The following is an 18,643-nucleotide window of genomic DNA, read 5'->3' on the forward strand; positions in this document are numbered from 1 at the left end:
ATTTAAATATTGATTTTTAAAACCATAATTCTAAGTTGTGAGTTTTTAAAAAATTGTGTACCCATTGAAAGGACTAATCTAAAAGGAGACAGGTTTTCATAAACTGAATTCTTTTAGTCTTTTGCTTTAGAAACTTGCTGGCTTTCCCAAAGTTGCAAGAATTCAGTGCTCATAATATGGTTACCTAAAAGTCTGATGGAATAACAAAGTTCTCTGTGACACAAGTTTTCTCATTCGTTGGTGGAGTCAGACTTTTATTTACTTCTAAACTCTAGAATATTTGGAGCATTTTTTGAACATGTAATATGGGCACATAGTACAAAATTTTAAAGCTACAAAAGGGAAAACTAAGTCTCTCCCATCAGTGGCCCAGAGCCACCTGGTTCTCTTTCCCAGGGGTGACCATGGATGCCAGTTTCATGTGGATCCTCATGGAAGTTGATTCTGCATTGATAAAAATATGGGGGGAAATCTGATTTTTTTTCACACAAATGATTATTTTAGCACTTTACTTTTTTTTAACTTTCCAATATATCTTGGAGATCTTTCCTCATCAGTTCATACAGAACTGGCTCTTCCTTTTAACAGCTGCATAGTGTGTCATATGTTATATGATAAGATAACCAGTTATTTTGAGTGTTTATCTTAGATGCCAACGCATATAAATGATATGCTATTTGATATCACTTTATGAGCTTATATTTATAAATCTACTGTGTATGAAACTATTTCTTCAGGGCCCTCTGGGAGAACAGTTGCCCAGTGAACAGTAGTGTTTGGTCTAAGACCATATAGTCAAGACAATTGACTATCTCACATCAGTATTAACTGAACTAAAATAGTTTTTGTTTTGGTCATGTGTACTTCAGTACTGGTTTTTCATGAGTGAATGTTTTTATTCCTTTAAAAAAGCTTTAATTTCATCCTGATCAGTCTAAGTAAATTACTGAAATAATGTAATTTTAATATAACTCTAAAAATATGTATTAATAAAGTTTCTAATGTTTTAAATAATAAAATTTGGGTTAGTATTTCATGTGAGCAAGATGACACTGTGGACCTTTGGTGTCCATTTTTGTTTTTCCTTAGGCTCTTTCAAGTGAATCATTTGAGAGACTTCCAGTTTTTAATAAGTCCGCATGGCGCCATTACAAGACCACACCTGAAGCTGACGATTGGAGCAATCCCAGCAGTGAACCCAGGGATGCTTCCAAATACAAGGCGAAGCAGTAATTTACCACTTTTCTTTCTATTACAAAGTATCTGATTTTTCTCCAGTGTGTACCAGCCGGACGATTGATGTTTTCAGCCACATCTTTGTGGTTTTATCACTGAAAAAGCAAAGTGATCCCTAAAGAAAGAATGGAGTAGCTTTTTCACCCCAGACAGGAAGGATAGAAGGAATTGGGTAGCCAGAGTAGCAATTCCAGTAGAGGCCTTGATGTTCTAGGAGTCCTTGCCCTGTGGAGATATCAAAAGCAGTAAGCAGGGTTTATCCTGCCATGAATCTTATTTAAAAAGTAATTAATTTGTAATTTGTCATCATCCATAGAATTCACAGAAGAATGTTTAGAGAAAGTCTGTAGGTGGGTTGAAACTGGAAAAATAAAGAAGTTAAAATTATCAGTCAAGGTAAACAAAATGTGGTTTATCCATCTAACAGAGTATTATTATTCAGCCTTTAAAAGGAATAAAGTTCTGACATGCTACAATATAGATAAACCTTGAAGTCATTATGCTAAGTAAAATAAGCCAGATCCAAAAGGACAAATATTGTATGATTCCACTTACGTGAGGCACCTAGAGACAGAAAGTAGGATGGGGCTTCCCTGGTGGCGCAGTGGTTGAGAATCTGCCTGCCAATGCAGGGGACATGGGTTCGAGCCCTGGTTTGGGAAGATCCCACATGCCGCGGAGCGGCTAGGCCCGTGAGCCACACCTACTGAGCCTGCGTGTCTGGAGCCTGTGCTCCGCAACAAGAGAGGCCGCGACAGTGAGAGGCCCGCACACCGCGATGAAGAGTGGTCCCCGCTCGCCGCAACTAGAGAAAGCCCTCGCACAGAAACGAAGACCCAACACAGCCAAAAAGAAATAAAGAAAGAAAGAAGCTTTCATCAAAAAAAAAAAGAAAGTAGGATGGTGGTTGCCAGGGCTGGGGAGTAGGGGGAAATGGAATTTAGTACTTAACGAGGACAGCGTTTCAGTGGAGAAAGATGAAAAAGTTCTGGAGATGGATGGTGTTAATGGTGGTACAACACTGTGAATGTACTTAATGCCACTGGACTGTACACTTAATAAAACATTTTTTTACCATCTTAACCAGGTGGTAAATTTTATGTACAATTTACCACAATAAAAAAAAATGAAAAAGAGGAAAATTATCAATCATAGAAAAACAAGTTTCACTACTTTGTGGTAATAAGGACAATAATCCAATCTTTGGTTTCCAATTTTCTTTTTCTTCTGACTACCTTTAAGCTCCAGCTCTGCTAGCAGGAGTAAGGGTTCTGATTATTTGTTTAATTTAAAGTAACCTTTTAGTAATAGAAAAGCAGTATATGAACATTGTAAAAAATTAGGAAATATAAAAAAGCAAAAAAAGAAAAAAGAAACTGCTGTATTCCCATAACCCAGAGATTACCATTCTTAGAGCTTTATCTGTGTTCTTGCAGATATTTTGCTATTTGTATATATGTATATGTATTTTCCCCAAATGAGATCATACTTTTCATACTATTGTACAACCTAGTTTTATTTCATTTAACCATCTCCACCTTTCCGTGTCAATACATTTTCATCATGAAAATTCCCCTGATTGGTCCAAACGACAAATCAGTTCCAGGACCACATAACACATCTGAGTAGGTCTCAAGCTGTTTTTAATCTAGAACAATCTTTTGTTGTTGGACCATACCAGTTGTCCTGAAAAAATGTCCCACCTTTGATTTTGTCTTTGAAGTTTTATTTAATTTGTCCCCCTTTCCCTGTATCTCCCATAAACTGGAAGTTCATCTAAAGGCTCAGTGGAACATTTTTTGCTAGAATATTTCATAAATACTATTGCAGAATTACACTCTGAGACCCATGATGTCTGGTTGATCCACCATTAGTAATGTTAAGACTGACCGTAATTCAGATGATGGCTGTCTGATCCCTCCATAGTATAGTTAATTTTCCCTTCTCAACCAGAAAGTAATCTGCGTAGTGTTATTTTGTCATGTTATTTCGGCACCATGCAACCATCACCTAATGGTTTTTAGCACCAGTTGATAAATTTGGCCTTAATCAGTAACTTTATTAATGTTTATAAAATGATGAGGTTTTTTTTGTTAGTATCATTCCTTTGACAATTATTAGCTGACATTCTCCTATAAAGTTCTTCCTCAACAACTAGGGTCATTTAGGTACCTTTTGAAGTACAGTTCCTCCTGGCAAGGCAGGATAAGCATTTCAATCTTACCCTTTAATTACCAATTTTCAAGGTAAGAAGTTGAGTTAACAACCACCTTAAATTTGACCAATGAGTTTCTGGCTTTCTCTTTTTTAAGTATTATTATGGATATTGTAGATTTTTATTGCTTTGATATGTTTCAATCAATATTTAACATATATATATAAAAAGTGTACAAATCTTAAGTTTATAACTTAATGAATTTTTACACCTATATTTCCAGCACCTGAAAAGGCTGCTTTCTAGTCAGACTCTCCTCCTTTTTCCCTCCCTACCGTGTAACAATTATTCCAACTCTGTCCCCTATCACTATATCTGACTCTCTCACTGCTTGAACTTAAAACAAAAGGAAGATATAGTGTGTGCTCTTTTTGTGTCTGGCTTTCTGTGAGGTTCACCCATGTCATTGCATGTAGTGGCCATCTTTTTGATGCTAAAACTGGCACACCTTTGGCCATTGGAAGCTATTTTGAGCCAGATCCTTTGTGTTCCATTGATAAAACCGTATTCATCTTTGAAAGCTTCCTTGCTTTCTGGCCCAAGATCATGTCCTAGGCTCATCTTACACTTTGCCTAGAATCAGCCATTTTCCTCAGGGACTCCTGTTTCCTTTTAATGGGTATATGAGACCCTAATCTGGGTGTTGGAGCTGTACATTATACCTTTTCTAGTCCCCTTTTCTGGGCAGACCTATAAAATACATATCTTTTTTAAGATCATAAGTTCATATTGATATTTTTATTCGATTTTAACATTTCAGTGTTTCTCGCTAATATTTTTTAATTTTTTATTTATTTATTTATTTTTGGCTGTGTTGGGTCTTCGTTGCTGCATGCGGGCTTTCTCTAGTTGCGGCGAGCGGGGGCTACTCTTCGTTACGGTGCGTGGGCTTCTCATTGCAGTGCCTTCTCCTGTTGCGGAGCATGGGCTCTAGGCGCTCAGGCTTCAGTAGTTGTGGCTCGCGGGCTCTAGAGCACAGGCTCAGTAGTTGTGGCGCACGGGCTTAGTTGCTCCGCGGCACGTGGGATCTTCCCGGACCAGGGCTCGAACCCGTGTCCCCTGCATTGGCAGGCGGATTCTTAACCACTGCACCACCAGGGAAGTCCCTCGCTATTATATTTTAATTGTATATATTTCCCCTTACTCTGAAAACCTTGATTCCTAACATAGTGCAACAGAAAGGTATTTGTATGCAAATAGAGTTTATATAGCTTTGTGATTTTGTACCTTTATAGTAGCATTGGTCTTTTCTTTTGTTTTTTTTTTTTTTTTTTTTTTTTTTTAAATTTATTTTTATTTATTTTATTTTTGGCTGTGTTGGGTCTTCGTTTCGTGTGAGGGCTTTCTCTAGTTGCGGCAAGTGGGGGCCACTCTTCATCGCGGTGCGCGGGCCTCTCACTATCGCGGCCTCTCTTGTTGCGGAGCACAGGCTCCAGACACGCAGGCTCAGTAGTTGTGGCTCACGGGCCTAGTTGCTCCACGGCATGTGGGATCTTCCCAGACCAGGGCTCGAACCCATGTCCCCTGCACTGGCAGGCAGATTCTCAACCACTGCGCCACCAGGGAAGCCCTGGTCTTTTCTGATGAATGATATAAAGGGTATCTATATTGATGTTTGTTCTTTTCTACAGAAGTATTGTGATGGACCTCTGTGCAGTATTGCCGGACTGGTCACTCACCTCAAATGATGAAATCTAGAGGAGTTTGGTTTGTGCACATGAGTGTGAGTGTACACACAGGTGTGTGTAGACACATACGCACACCATTCCCGGCGGAGATTAAGCTAAATTAGCTTGAAACACCTGGATCACTTTCCCTTGATTCCATTTTCAGTCCGTATGTAAGTCAAGTAGCATGTTGGGCATCGGTGTGAGCAGTTAATTCCAGCTATGGCTCTAGTAGGGGGAGTTATTTGGGTAGCACAGAAGCAGTCTTTATAAACATTAGGTCCATTTGGATTGTTAAAAGATGGCCTTTGTTGAATATTGTTTTAAAGGCTGTTTAGGATTTCCATGGTGGCACAGTGGTTAAGAATCCGCCTGCCAATGCAGGGGACATGGGTTCAAGCCCCGGTCTGGGAAGATCCCACATGCCACAGAACAACTAAGCCCACGCGCCACAACTACTGAGCCTGCGCTCTAGAGCCCTCAAGCCACAACTACTGAAGCCCGTGTGCCTAGAGCCCGTGCTCCGCAACAAGAGAAACCACCGCAGTGAGAAGCCTGCACACTGCAATGAAGAGTAGCCCCCGCTTGCTGCAACTAGAGAAAGCCTGCGCACAGCAACAAAGACCCAATGCAGCCAAAAATAAATAAATAAATAAATAAAAATTTTGAAAAAGTCTATTTAAAACTTTAAATAGTTTAGCGGGTTGTATACTGCTGATAAGTATGAGCCTTCATTTCTAATATCTTAGACAAATTTTAGCAGAAAGCAGTTTTTAAGATTTTTAAATGGTTAGCCTGATGTTTCAATTATACAAATAGGATAATTGGTGGCCACCTTGGGAAAGTATTTAGTAGGTATGGTAAATTCACTAGGGGAAAGAGAAATTCTAAGAAAATTTATTTCCTAAGCAGATTTTTAATTACAGCTTTATTGAGATATAATTCAGCCTTTTGAAGTGTACAATTCAGTGGCTTTTGGTATATTCACAGAGTTGTGTGATCCTCACCCACTGTCTAATTTCAGAACATATTCACCATCCCCCAAAGAAACCCCATACCCATTAGCAGTGATTCCTCATTTCTAATCAGGTTTTTAACTGAGAGGAAAGAACTGTTTTAAAGTATATATAAGTCATTAAATGGTAATTCATTTTCTGTAGTAACCATAGAGAATAATTCTGAGATAAGGCACGGGATTTTGAATCATCACTGTAACTAAATGCTCTGAGTAAGTCTCGGGTAAAATAGAGAAGGTTGTCCTCATAAACTCACTGTGGATATTCCCATTATTTTCTTTGTAGGGACAAGTTCAAGACTAACAGAACTTTGTAAAGAACTGAATGCTTCGGTCCTCTCCATGAAGAAAAGATGGTCTTCTGCAAGTCACCCAGAAAGAACTCCTTTCCTCCACCGACTCTGCGTGTGGCACTATAGTTAATCCAGTGTCTGAATGTGTATTTTCTCTCTGTATGAGATGGACCTTTTCCACAGAAGTTTCCTGTAGCTACTTCAGATCTTCCACTAAAGTAGTAACTTGAGTCATTTTTCGTAGTACGTTGTCGTGGTTTGGTTGGCGCCTGTCATAAGGGGACACAGAACCTTGTTAGCACTCGCGTCCTCATACCTCTGTCCTCGTTATCATAGAGTGTCTGCAGTCTCCCCAGATTTCTCAGCTCCCTCCCCGTTCCAGATACAGCCGATCTCTACTGTTGCTCTTTGCTGACCAAATACCATGTTTGTCCCAAACCACCAGCTAAGGCCTGGGGAGTCTGGAATTTGAGGACGTCAGCTTAGCATGTCTTGATAATTCGGTCCCTGGGCCCTTCCTTTCTCTTATGCATCCCTCCTCACTCTCTGATTTAGACTTTGGCCTTCTTCCATCTGACCGGATTCTCATTGTGAGGTATGGGTACTTTCGTGTTAGATCTTCCTCTTGGATGCATAGATTTTATTTTGAAATTCATTTGTATACTTCCATTCTGTCAATTAAAGCATTCCAAAAGTTGTCTTGGAATTTTTCACTTAACTGCTTGGTTTCAAAGATCTTAGGTGAAAGTCTACCTTCTGGTCATTATCAAGTTCGTAAAGAGTGGGAAGTGGAATTTTTATGCTTATGTAACAGTTTTACCTCTGAATACTGTCCTTTTGTCATGTTATATTCCTTTGTAGTTTTCTAAGTCCCTATGTGATGCACTTTACTAGTCGTAAAATCGACCGAAGGGAAAAGTTCTTTCTAGTTTATTTTAAAAAATGCCCCAGGTCTTCATAATTTATATTTTCATGAAGTTTAGCCGGTTTTAGAATTGTCTATCTGATTTTCACCATAGTTTATTCTTTGCTGAAAGGTGGACTTGGCAGAGGACTTGGGGTGAGGAAAGAGGAGCCATGTTGTATTTACTCTTAGAAACAGAAGCTGAGAGTCCAGATTAAAATTCACAACTTATAAAGCTCCACAGGATGTGTTTCTCTTCACTATAATTTTTCATATATTTATGATCTACTTTGACTTCTGCTCTCTTTTAACATCCATGTAAATGTTTCCATCCAGTGTTTAAGTATTGAGTTCTCTGAGTTCAGAGCTGTCACTTGTAAAGTATTCCTCCTTCTTTAGTCACAGTTTTCCCCTGGGTGGAGTTGTGCTCTGACCAGCTGCGCTTGGCTTGATGGCACCTCTGTTTCTCTTAGTTCCACCAAATCTGATATTCTTTCATTTTATTATGTTACCTGAGCTCATGATAGTTCTTTCATCTTTAGAAAGACCTCATCTCTCCCATCCTTAGAAGGCTCTCATCAGGGGACTCATAATTATTCAGGTAAGAAAAAGACCGACGTACTTCCAAGATATGGGTGATGAGGTGGTCCGTATGGAGGTCTGTTTCCTGAAGACTGAGTTCCATATGATTGTTTCCTTGTGGTATAAAGATGTAAAAATAACAGCCCTTTATTTTTAAGGACTCCAGCTTTCTTATAAGTTTCAGATCATCTGTCAGTATCTTACTTGGCCTGCATTTCCAACCACAGCCCTTTACACTTTCACGTGTGATATACTGTAAGGGAAGGAGGCAGCAGATTCGGGAGTGTTCCCTCCTGCCTTGTTCTGTGTGCTTGAGGAATTCCCATTGATTGTTATGCCCTCACCCCAAGCTCCATGTAAAGGATGCAGATGGAAAAGCTGATGGGAAAAAAGCCTATGATATTCCTCTCTTTTCAGGTCTTTTTCAAAAGTCAAGATTTCTTTCAATGTTTCAATGACTTAACTGGTAGTCCTTTACTGATATACTTTTTGGCTTACTCATATCCATCTGACACCAGGACAATCTTGCCTCACCTGTCTTTGTTTTCTGCATTAAGAAATTAACTTTGCTTCCGAAGCAACCATAAGAAGAGTTTCAGAACATCTTGCATTCACACAATTTAGCTGCCCCAAGTATCCATTTATCCTTCGTGTTGGCCGTACATCATTCTCTGAACTTAGGTGCATCCCTCTGGCTGGTTGCTGTGCTTTGTCTCTATGTATCTGGTCCCATTTCTACATGTTGTAATGTACATAGACATTAACCGTCTTTCAGCTAAATTTCTTTAGTCCTCCCAAATTGCCCTGCATTTCCCTCTCATTTACCCATCTTTAAGTATTTGGGGACAGTGTCTACTATTTGAAGTAGGACCTGGCACATAGTAGGTGCTTAATGAATATTAGCTGAATTAGTGAATGGAAATTGACAGACATTTACCTCGGGTGGTGGGCAACATCTTTCTAAGTTCTTAAACTGTCTTTGTTTCCAAATTAAAAATAATTCCGGTCAGGAGCTGTGAGCTGTGGAAGTACTGAATTTCCTTTTTATAGTGCTAAGAGGTGACTTGAAAATGGAGAGAAACAAGAGGAAGGAAGTAGTGATGGATCCATGGGAGCCATCTGATCCTTTCGTTGTCTCTGAATGACTGATTTTGACTCCTTAATATAATGGGTTCTTGCCATCCAATCGGGTGACGTGGTTTTATACCCTTGCTTATAGATTCCAAAGAACTTTCGCATACAGCATCCTGTTTGATCCTTCCAATGCCACGCGGTGGACCATGCAGGTATTATCTCTCTTTTTCATATGAGTTCCAAAGCAGTTCAGTGGTTTGCCACGGTGGCATGGAAGAACCAAAGTGAGTAGTTGGGTCGTCTTGTTCCTAGGTCCATGCTCTCAGCGATGCACCAGGTAATTAGCATTATCTCTTTTTTGAGGAGTTTCTTGGGTATATTAACCCTCAAGGGTAAGATATAAACCAAAATTTTTCTGTAGTGTCAGAGAATTTCATTCAGGAAAGGTTTTCTTTTGTGTGTTTTCATTTTGGCATAGTTAGTGGAGATAATCGAATGGATTTGGCGGCTGTTACCTAGAAAGGCAGCCGACTTTAAAGTGTATAACTGTAGGTAATTACTGCAGTTATTTAGACTTAATTCTATGTTTGAATGAAGTCAGTGCTCGCTGCCAGCCTTCTCATACAATGACTCCACATTCGAGAGTCGACGCTTTTATCTCTCGGTGGACTGGATTACAGTTTCAGTTGGATTTTCTGGCATAGTTAACAGATGCCTTTCTGTTGCCGTCTTTTATGAACAGTAACTTGGCTGTCTCTCAGATTCTTGGATCACGTCTTTTTCCCCTCAGTTCTTTGGAGACATCACTCTGTTGTCTTCTAGTGTGTGGTGGTTCTGAGAGGGCTGAGTCCAGACAGATTTTTCTTCCCCTTTTGTAGATGAACTGCTTGTTTGCCCTGAGTACTTGTGATTTCTTGTTTATCCTTGAAATGCAGTAACTTCATTCGAGTGTATCTCGGGGCCAACAGTTATCTGTTGGCTTTTTCTGGTACTCAGTGAGCATAAGACATTGACATTCGGGCCTTTCTGCATTTCTTACCGGTTTATTGGCTCTCTTGTTCAACAATCTGTCCCTATATTGGCTCTCTGTTCTCTGTCCTTCACATTTATCTTTCCTTTGATTGCTTTTGGTCTCCTTGTCTTTCTTCCTGCTGTGTGATTTTTTCCTCAGGTCTTAACCTCCCATTTCACTGATTCTCTTTTCTGTGGTATTGATTCTGGGCCCCAATGCTTGCCATGTGGCTTTCACTTCTGCTACAGTTTTCTTTTTTTTTTTCCTCTGTGTCTTTCCTTAGCTCTGCCAGCTTTTTCTCTCATTGTGTTGTCCTCTTTGACTCCTTATTTCGTTTCTTGGGAAGCTGAACTCTGTTTTCGTGGTTTCTGAAATGATTCTATTTCCAGAATGTGTTTATCTATCTTTTGCTTCTTTCATTCCTTTTGTGTTGTTTTGCTTTTTTCTTGTTGCAGAAGTATTGTGATGGCTTTTTTCTGCTTATTTGTTGGTCTTTGCACGGGACCATTTCTATCTGCCGAGAAGAGTGTGGATAAATCCTCCTTGACTCCTCCTTTTTCAAGTGAGAAGCATTTGATCACCTGCGCCCCTGAACTGTAAGGCTGGATATTGATGGAATGTAATGGCAGAGGCTGTCTTTGTTTTCCATGCTGCTATCTGGACGCGGGGGAAGGAGGAGTGAAGCAAAGCCTCCTTGGAGTGCCTTCCGTGGACACTGTTGAATCCTTCGCCCTGGGGGGGCTGGGTCCCAATAGGGGAGAGGATTGCCCTCGAGTTTCCCCATGTCCATTAGATGTCGCCCCAGCAGGAGTGTGGTGGGTTCGTCCCTCTGCTCTGCTGGATTATATGTAGTCAGTGTTTGTGCGTTTGGCTCCTGAGTTACTGTTTCTCTCCTCTGCACACGAACGGCGCACCTGAGATGTCAACCTCCCCGCCTAGTTTTTGCTTCAGGAAACATGCCCACGCAGTGTGCCCTCAGCTTGTCCTGACCGCCACCAGGCTTTGTTTCTCCAAGTTAAGAAATGATTGGTAGAGTCCTTTGGAACGCTCTCAGCAACTGCCCAGCAACTGTGGCCTGCTTGACAACTTCGAGGACCCTCCTCTGATTAGTCCTCAACTTGGTTGTCAGACACCCTCCTGGAGTCCTCGGTATGGGGTGGTGGCTTTTATTAGTTTCCCCATAGACAGCTTCTTTTTCAGCTTTTGGATGTATGTGTTGAAGGGCAGGAGCACTTATATAAACATGATTTACTCTGCCATCTTCCCAGCCGTCCAGCTGCCTAAACATTGACTTTGAAGATAATGTCCTTCCTAATCATAAGCTATATGTTAGTCAACAGATGGAACCAATATCACTAGCTGGAAAGCACCATTAATAACTTAATTAATACAGGATTTTTGTTTATTGTTCTTTGTGGAAAGATAACTTTTAACTTGGGTTCCTGATCCATTGATTAGAGAGGTCAGTACCTTCTGGTTTGAAAACAGGGGGCATGTGACATTTTCATGAACTTAAAAAGTTACCAGCCATTGACAGTGCTTTATTAGTTAATTAAATATGATGGAATATTTCAAACTAGCACATAATCAGAATTATCAAGAGAAGTTTAAACTATTTTTTACTAACAGGTTGCTAGTTGAGCCGCCCAATGGAGGGTGGTGACCCTATGAGAGCTTTACTGTGACACAGGTTTTCTTACCTGTCTTTTCATCAACCCATCTTAAACTGTGGTTCATTAAGAAATAGGAAGGAGTTAAGTCCTCATCAGGATGATTGCTGATATTCATGAATATACCTTGAGATGGTTTGTAGGTCTGGGACCTACTGTCACACAAACTGATATTTCAAAAGTGCATTTATAGGGGGATCACAGATTGGGGGTTTTATTTCGCCTGTTTGTAGGATTGAAGCCTCCTTTCCTCAGCGGGCAGCGTATTCCACTGGGCACGCTTTCCTCACCTTCAGAGGCGAGCATAGTGATCAAGGAGCAGGAGTGACAGCCTTGCTCAGTGCCTTCCCCTCAGGTCAGAGTCTTGGCCCTGGTTCCATCCTGGTGTGAAGTGCAGAATGGAACACATGTCCACGTGTGAGGGACGGAAGAAGTGAAGGTGGTAGACAGAGGAGTTGTGGAAAGGAAAGCCATGTTCATTCCTCCCTTTAAATAATAGCGAGCGTCTCCAGCACGCTAGAAATGCCCAGTGCTGGGCACGTGGCAGTGATGACAGCAGACGGGAGTCCTGGCCTCGCGGGGCTCACGTTCGGGCTGGGGGTCAGACGAGGCACTCAACAAGGAAAGTTTCTCGTACAGTTGGGAGAAAAATAAAGGCGGGAAGGGGGTTGCAAAGGACGAGTGGTGGTGGAGGCACCGAACGCTGTAACTTGTTTTCATTGTCACGGACGGGTGGGTTCCTTGGACGAGGAAGCATTGGTGAGCCCTGAGTCCTTGTCTCCTTTGTGTCTGTTCATCTGCATCTGGAGAGGCCGTCTTCTGGGCCTGGCTCCGCGGGGCGCTGTGACTTTGGGTCCAGGAGCGGGCTGAGCCCTTTGCGGGGAACCATGGTCAGGTGAGGGGAGCCAGCTTTCATCGTCACATTGCACTGAATGGTGTGGGCTGCTGTTTCCTCGTAACGAAAATGCAATCAGAGCAGTTCCGGATGTGTCTTTGTAGAACTTCAGAAATCATGATTGAAACCAAATCTTCCCAATTCCAGCTTCTGGCTGATGATGCCGGAGTGAAAAGAGCTGCTTGTCAGGAGGACATTAACGCTTGCGAACTGGTTTGAGAGGTGGAGGAAAGGGTCAGCCAAGGCGGCTTCCCTCTCAAGTCTGTAGGTTGGCATTAGCTGTGTTCAACCCCCAAAATGAAGAAAATAAAATGACAGCAATATTGAGGTCACACAATCCTTGAGAAACCATTGTTTCTGCCTTTTCTTTCATCTATCTATAAAACCTGGACTTGACTTGCCCAGGATCCCAGTGATGGGGTCAGTGGAGCCAGACGCGGGCAGCTACTTATGCTGGGACACAGGTGGCTCTCGGTGGTGGTCCTGCTCCCTCGGAGGCAGCAGCAGAGCCGGGGAGGACACTTTCGGTTTTCTGACACCTGCCTGTCTGGTCCCGGGGAGGGTAGAGCCGAGTGCTGGAGCAGGAGAGGGGATGAGTTGAATTATTCCCATAAGTAGAGCCGATTTGTCGCCCTTTAAATTGACTTATTTGCATATAAATGAAAGCACCTTAGGGCATCACTACTGAAAGCCTCCAAACAAATGTCTGATGCAGTTAAGTGCCTGCATTAAAAGAAAGCCCACCCCTTATCTCGCATTCATATCCTCGCAATGTTTAATAAATCCATAATAGTATTTGACTTCCCGTCTCTGTATCCTTTTCCCTCCATCACTGCTGACTCTGCAGGGGTGGCTCACTTCCCAGTTTGAAGTGGTGACTTCAGTCTTTGATGGACTCTGCACATCTCTTGAAAAGGATAAGCAGTAGAGCTTGATGCCTGGAGTCCCACGGTCCAGTTTGGACTATTGGCAATATTTTTGGTGGGATTTTTTTTGATGTTAGAGAAATGAGTAGTAGATTTGTGGTAACAGTGGATCCAGGAAGCTTGCAGTGGAAAAGAGGATGAACTTAACCTGAAAAATATTTCTCTGTTCTATAAATCTCTCAGTGACATTTGGATTAATCAAGCATAATTAAATGTAGTTAGATTTTTGTCAGATTGTAGTTCAAAATAATATTCATCTATGAAGAGGGTAATATATTCTGTAGAAATTTTATTAAGCACTTTAGTTAAGCAAACACTAAGGAGAACAAAATCAGCCTCAGGAAGGTTAATTACTAAAAAAAACAAAGTATAGTAGATTATGTAAATCATTTTAATTTTGAATACCATGTCTTGAGCTTTAATTTACATAGGTATTTTGGATTTGTTTTTCATATCACATTTTCCAAAAGTACAAAATGGTAATTGCATTCTTTAAAAGTTCTGATCATTTGAGGATTCCATTAAGTTTGCTTAACTTTTTCATGTTACATAGTTTCCAAAACTGAAGAATTGCAGTTGCATTCTTTAAAATGCAACTATTTTGGGATTCCACTAAGTTTGTTATAATTGTAAGAAGTCTATTTTTATTTCTGTACCTTTAAAGAAGTGATCTTTTAAGAGAAATATTGGGAGAGAGAATGTATGTGAAAGCATCCCGCCCGTGCCTGGCCTCTCCCTAAATAAAACGATTTTTTTTTTTTAAAGAACAGAAGAGTTTAGACTATAATGATAAATCTTTTTATTTTAGTTATTTCTTTAAAGGGAGAAGTGAAGAGATCAAATTGATCTTATAAGTTATACTTTTTGGACTCAGAGAATTACATTTTCACTACCTTTGCATGTCTCAGGGATAGCCTTTGATAAGAGTCCCCATGAAAATCTCTGAAAGTCTATCCTGGTGTGCTCAGATTTGATAGTTCTTGTCTAAATTTCTAGAGCTAGAGTTTCGAGAGTATTGTCATCTCAGGAACACAAGGTTACCCAAGAAACTTGAACTTAGCCCTTATCAGCACTCAGATTCTATGTGCTTCTAGGCTTTTTCGTAATAAAAGGACACCTAAAAGTCCTTTGTTTAGTAGGTATACAAAGACCTCTTTATCGCTCTTCTCTGAGATTTTCATAGAGAAATCCTGGAATTTGATTTTGTTGATGATTTTGCTTCTTGGCTTTTCAGTGAAGATTCTGTTTCCCATTGGATTTGAATCCTTGTGGGATAATAAAATTTCACTTAAAAGCACATTCTATTAAATAATTCTAACTTTTGCCAACCTCAGAATGGCCTGCTGACTTTTGCAAATGGGCCAAAACAGCAGAAATGTCAAAGATCATATGTACTCTAAGCAATATGTTCGCCCTGCAGTTAGCAAAGTGAAGAAATGTCTAATCCTGGCACTTATGACTGGCTTAATGGCTCTTCCGTTCATCTCTGCCTTCCAAATTCATTGAAAATGACACATTTAGAGTGGAATGCTTACTGATAACAGAACTACTTAATGTTTTAAAATATTCTTACCTTGAGATTCTTTTTGAGAGAAAACGAAAAGAACCTTAACATTCAGTTCTAACTGTTTTGGCTCTTCATATATGCCAGGCATTAAAAAGGCAATGACAAAAGTGAAATCTCATTGGAAGTCAAAGGCATTTGCCGTTTGGCCATGCTTGATATACAAGAGTGATGAGGAGTTGGCGAAAACAGGCAGGATGAGTATAAAATGTTATATTGCTGTTTATAATACATCATGGCACCCCTTTCTTATAAATTCCATCTTCTTTTGTCATTTGAACTTTTATATCCATGGGAAACCTCAGTCAGTATTTTAAAAGGCACTATATTTACATGAAGAATTGGCCTGTGCCTTTATCTAAAACACTGCTGAGGTTACTATTCCCCATGTTTAATTAGAACAAATGTTTTAGAATAATTACAGCTACAGCCTGTAAGTGTAGGGATCTGAAAACACTGAAAACCGCCGGCCATTGGAGAGGGACCAGGCAAGATCGCAGGCTTCGCACCCTGGCTTGCCGATCGCCATCAGGACGCAGGTTTTGCCTGGCTGTCATAACCAGCATAAAACCTAAAATAGAAGGGGCTTGCCAAGATCCTATATCTGCTCCCTTTTTCTCTAGCTGCCTGTGTAACTCTTCCAGGGGAAAGCATCACGTAAAGTCCTTTGATATCTTGCTTTTTACTTTTAAAATTCCTGTTAGAGCTGGCATGTAAATTTGACCAATAAGTTGTGCATATGCTTAAAATTCTTTTTTAGACTAGACCGAACTAAATGTATCTTGGCTCTGAGGAGACAGCCAAGGCAAGGTTTATCTAGAAAGTATAAAGTATTATGTATTTAAAAAATGCAAGTTGGCTATATTCATTGTCGGAGGAATTGAGCTCTGTTGCCTCTTCCATTGTTTCTCTCATGTTCCTTGTTATTATTCTGTCCTCTCGCTGTGCTGCACTGGAACCGAATGCTCCACTCTGATTAAAAACCCAGGCTGTGCTCGAGTCCGTCCTGGACGACATGATGCATGTTTTAGGAGAGTGAACCCTATCACTTTAGCATCCTGGCTAACCCTGATCTCTGCAGAGTTCCTTGGTGTTAAAGTCATCTGAGGTTGTAATTGCTGCTTCAGGTTTATATACGCATCATGCCATCTGTTGGTCTAAGTTCACATCCTCACGAAAGTACATGAGTGCTTGTAACTTCAATATTTCCCAGATTTAGAACACAAGTTGTGAATAGTTAAGAAATGCTTGAACCAAATAAGAAAAGTCAACGTGGAGTAAAATATACCATTGTGAACATATTTAATGCTGCATTGAAATGTAAAGTCACTTGGCTGATTTTTTCCATCATAACTCCTTAACTCATAAAAGCAATGTCTAAACTGGGAACAAGAGCTGATTTAACAAGAGAAGAAGGGTAACGTGTATATGAAATGAACGTTCATTACAGTGTTTGTACCCCGAAGTCCAAATCTGACCTGGTTGGCTTTGGGCAGCTGTCAGCTAAGTTACAGTGAAATGTACGCGTGTGTCCAGTGTTCACAAGCTGCCTTGTGGTTCGTAGAGGGAAGCCCGGCCCCTCGTGTTCTGTGCTGTTCTGTGGCCTGGCTGGTACACACTGTTACAAGTGAAGAATGACTTTAGTTTGAGGTAATTAGTCGCTCCACGTTCCGTGGAGAAAAGTGTTTTGTTTTTGTGATTGTTGGAAAAACATGACCGGGGAAGTGTGTGGCTCAGATCATGTTCCCCATCAGTCGCGGAGCCATCCTTGGTGTGTGTCAGAGCCCGACGAGTCCCGGAGCACATGGACAATTGTGTACTGCAGTCATCGAACAATAAAGTGGTAGTTGTGTTTCACTGTGCGTCAGTGTGGTCTTTTCCTGAGCTCTTGTCTGTAGTCTCATCCTTCCCACCTGTAAGCTCCGCCGTCCGCTCGCTCGGTTTCTGAAATTCAGTCCATGAACAGCACCAGGCACCTTTGCAAATTGCTGGGAATGGGCAAGAGTACTTTTTAAAATGTTTATGATCACTCAAAGGAAAGACAGGTTCTTTGGATTCTCCGTGGCAGGGAACATACAGCTCGTCTTTTGGCAAAATAAACTGCTTAACAGTGAATCGTTATAGCGGTAGTTTTCATAATATGATCCAGAGATTGGAGAAAGGGGACCATACAATATATTGGCCAAGCCAGGACACTTTTGACAGTGAGAAAGAGCACTGTTAATAATTATGCTGTAAACCATGTCAACAGATGTAAACTGGGACTGTCCTGGACAAATTGGGATTGACTGGCCATGGACCACCTACCCCAGAATTACCTGAGATGCTGGTTAAATGCTGATTCCTGGGCTCTGCCTCAGCTCTTCTGATTCAGATCCTCTGGGGGGGAGGCCTAGGAATCTTGATTTTAACAAATGCCCCAGGGGAATTCTTTAAAAAATGTAAGTTGGAAACTGCTGCCATATGCAGAAGATAAAAAAACTTGACATTTTCAATTAAAGACCTATTGGTTCCATGGTCTCTTCTGAGGAGCTCGTGCAGCACTGACACCAGAACCCAGTGCCTCTGAAGACACTTGGCTGCACTTAGGTACTTCCTGACTAACTAAGAGGTGGGGTCTTTGTGTTATTTGCCAATGTGTCATTCTTTTACTAAGTCTTCAATGATGAATGGGTGTCCTTTTTCAAATTTGGGAGCCGCACAACTGCCTGTCCTGTGTTCTCATCACTAAAAAACAAAACTTCTAGAAAGTTTGAGGCAACAACCTCGGGTTTGGATGATTCTTGGGGAGTGTTAATGTCAGGAAATCAGCATGTTTGCCTTGGTTCCCCTACCAGCTCCCTGTTAACTGTGCTTTAGTATCTTCATCTATTAAATTAGGGAGTTGGACTGCATGATTCCAAGGTTCTTCCCAGGTCTGATGTTACAGGGCTCTCTTTAAAACCGAAAATGTGAAGCGATTACTAATCAGCTGCTTTCATGTTGTGCTGTGTCTTGCCCAAAGAATACCAAACCACTGACTCTTGAAAGTGACAGTGGTTTTAGTTAGAATTCTTAAATCGTCCATCCAGCAGTCACTGTGCTAACGCGTCATTCACGTCTGGGGAAGAGCATTCTTGTAGCAGCCAGTCCTGCCCTGTTTGAAATTCAGGAAGTTAAGTATGGTTTAGACTCACAAAGAGACCCTCGCTCAAGAGTCTGTGGTTCCATGCAGCTGCTGAAGAGCATTGCACTGTAGTGTCCGTTTTTACTTCCTTGTCCTCATTTCAGAATTCTTTCCAATGGCTTAACAATGCATGTTTACAAATGATTATCTGCTGATGCTTTCAGGTGTTCACTTCATAGTCACAGAGACGTACTCTTTGATCACATGCATAAATTATAAAGCATCACATAGGAGGGGCTGCCTCTGGGAAGGATTGCTGCAGACCGCCGTCCACCACTAGAACTCTGTGATGACGGGCACGTTCTCTAGCTTTGCTGTCCAATATGGCCACGACTAGCCACCTGTACGCTTAAAATGTGGCTAGTTCAACTGAGGAACTGAATTTTTAATTGGTATTCATTTAAATGCAAATAGCCACCTGTGG

At 41.0% G+C, this 18,643-nt stretch overlaps 1 protein-coding gene across 2 annotated transcripts in view; it reads left to right on the plus strand.

Moving 5' to 3' along the window:
- The window catches only part of PDK3 (pyruvate dehydrogenase kinase 3), a 77,365-nt gene extending 60,455 nt beyond the window's left edge, over positions 1 to 16,910 (plus strand). For both annotated transcript variants that reach the window (XM_059909991.1, XM_059909992.1), the window contains 2 exons: positions 1,090 to 1,229; positions 6,420 to 16,910. In XM_059909991.1, the coding sequence (XP_059765974.1) occupies positions 1,090 to 1,229; positions 6,420 to 6,450 (171 nt within the window). In that variant the 3' untranslated portion in view covers positions 6,451 to 16,910. The remainder of the gene's footprint in view (positions 1 to 1,089; positions 1,230 to 6,419) is intronic.
- Positions 16,911 to 18,643: the final 1,733 nt, after the last annotated feature.

This window comes from Balaenoptera ricei, chromosome X, assembly GCF_028023285.1.
Source record: "Balaenoptera ricei isolate mBalRic1 chromosome X, mBalRic1.hap2, whole genome shotgun sequence".
Classification (NCBI taxonomy): Eukaryota; Metazoa; Chordata; class Mammalia; order Artiodactyla; family Balaenopteridae; genus Balaenoptera; species Balaenoptera ricei.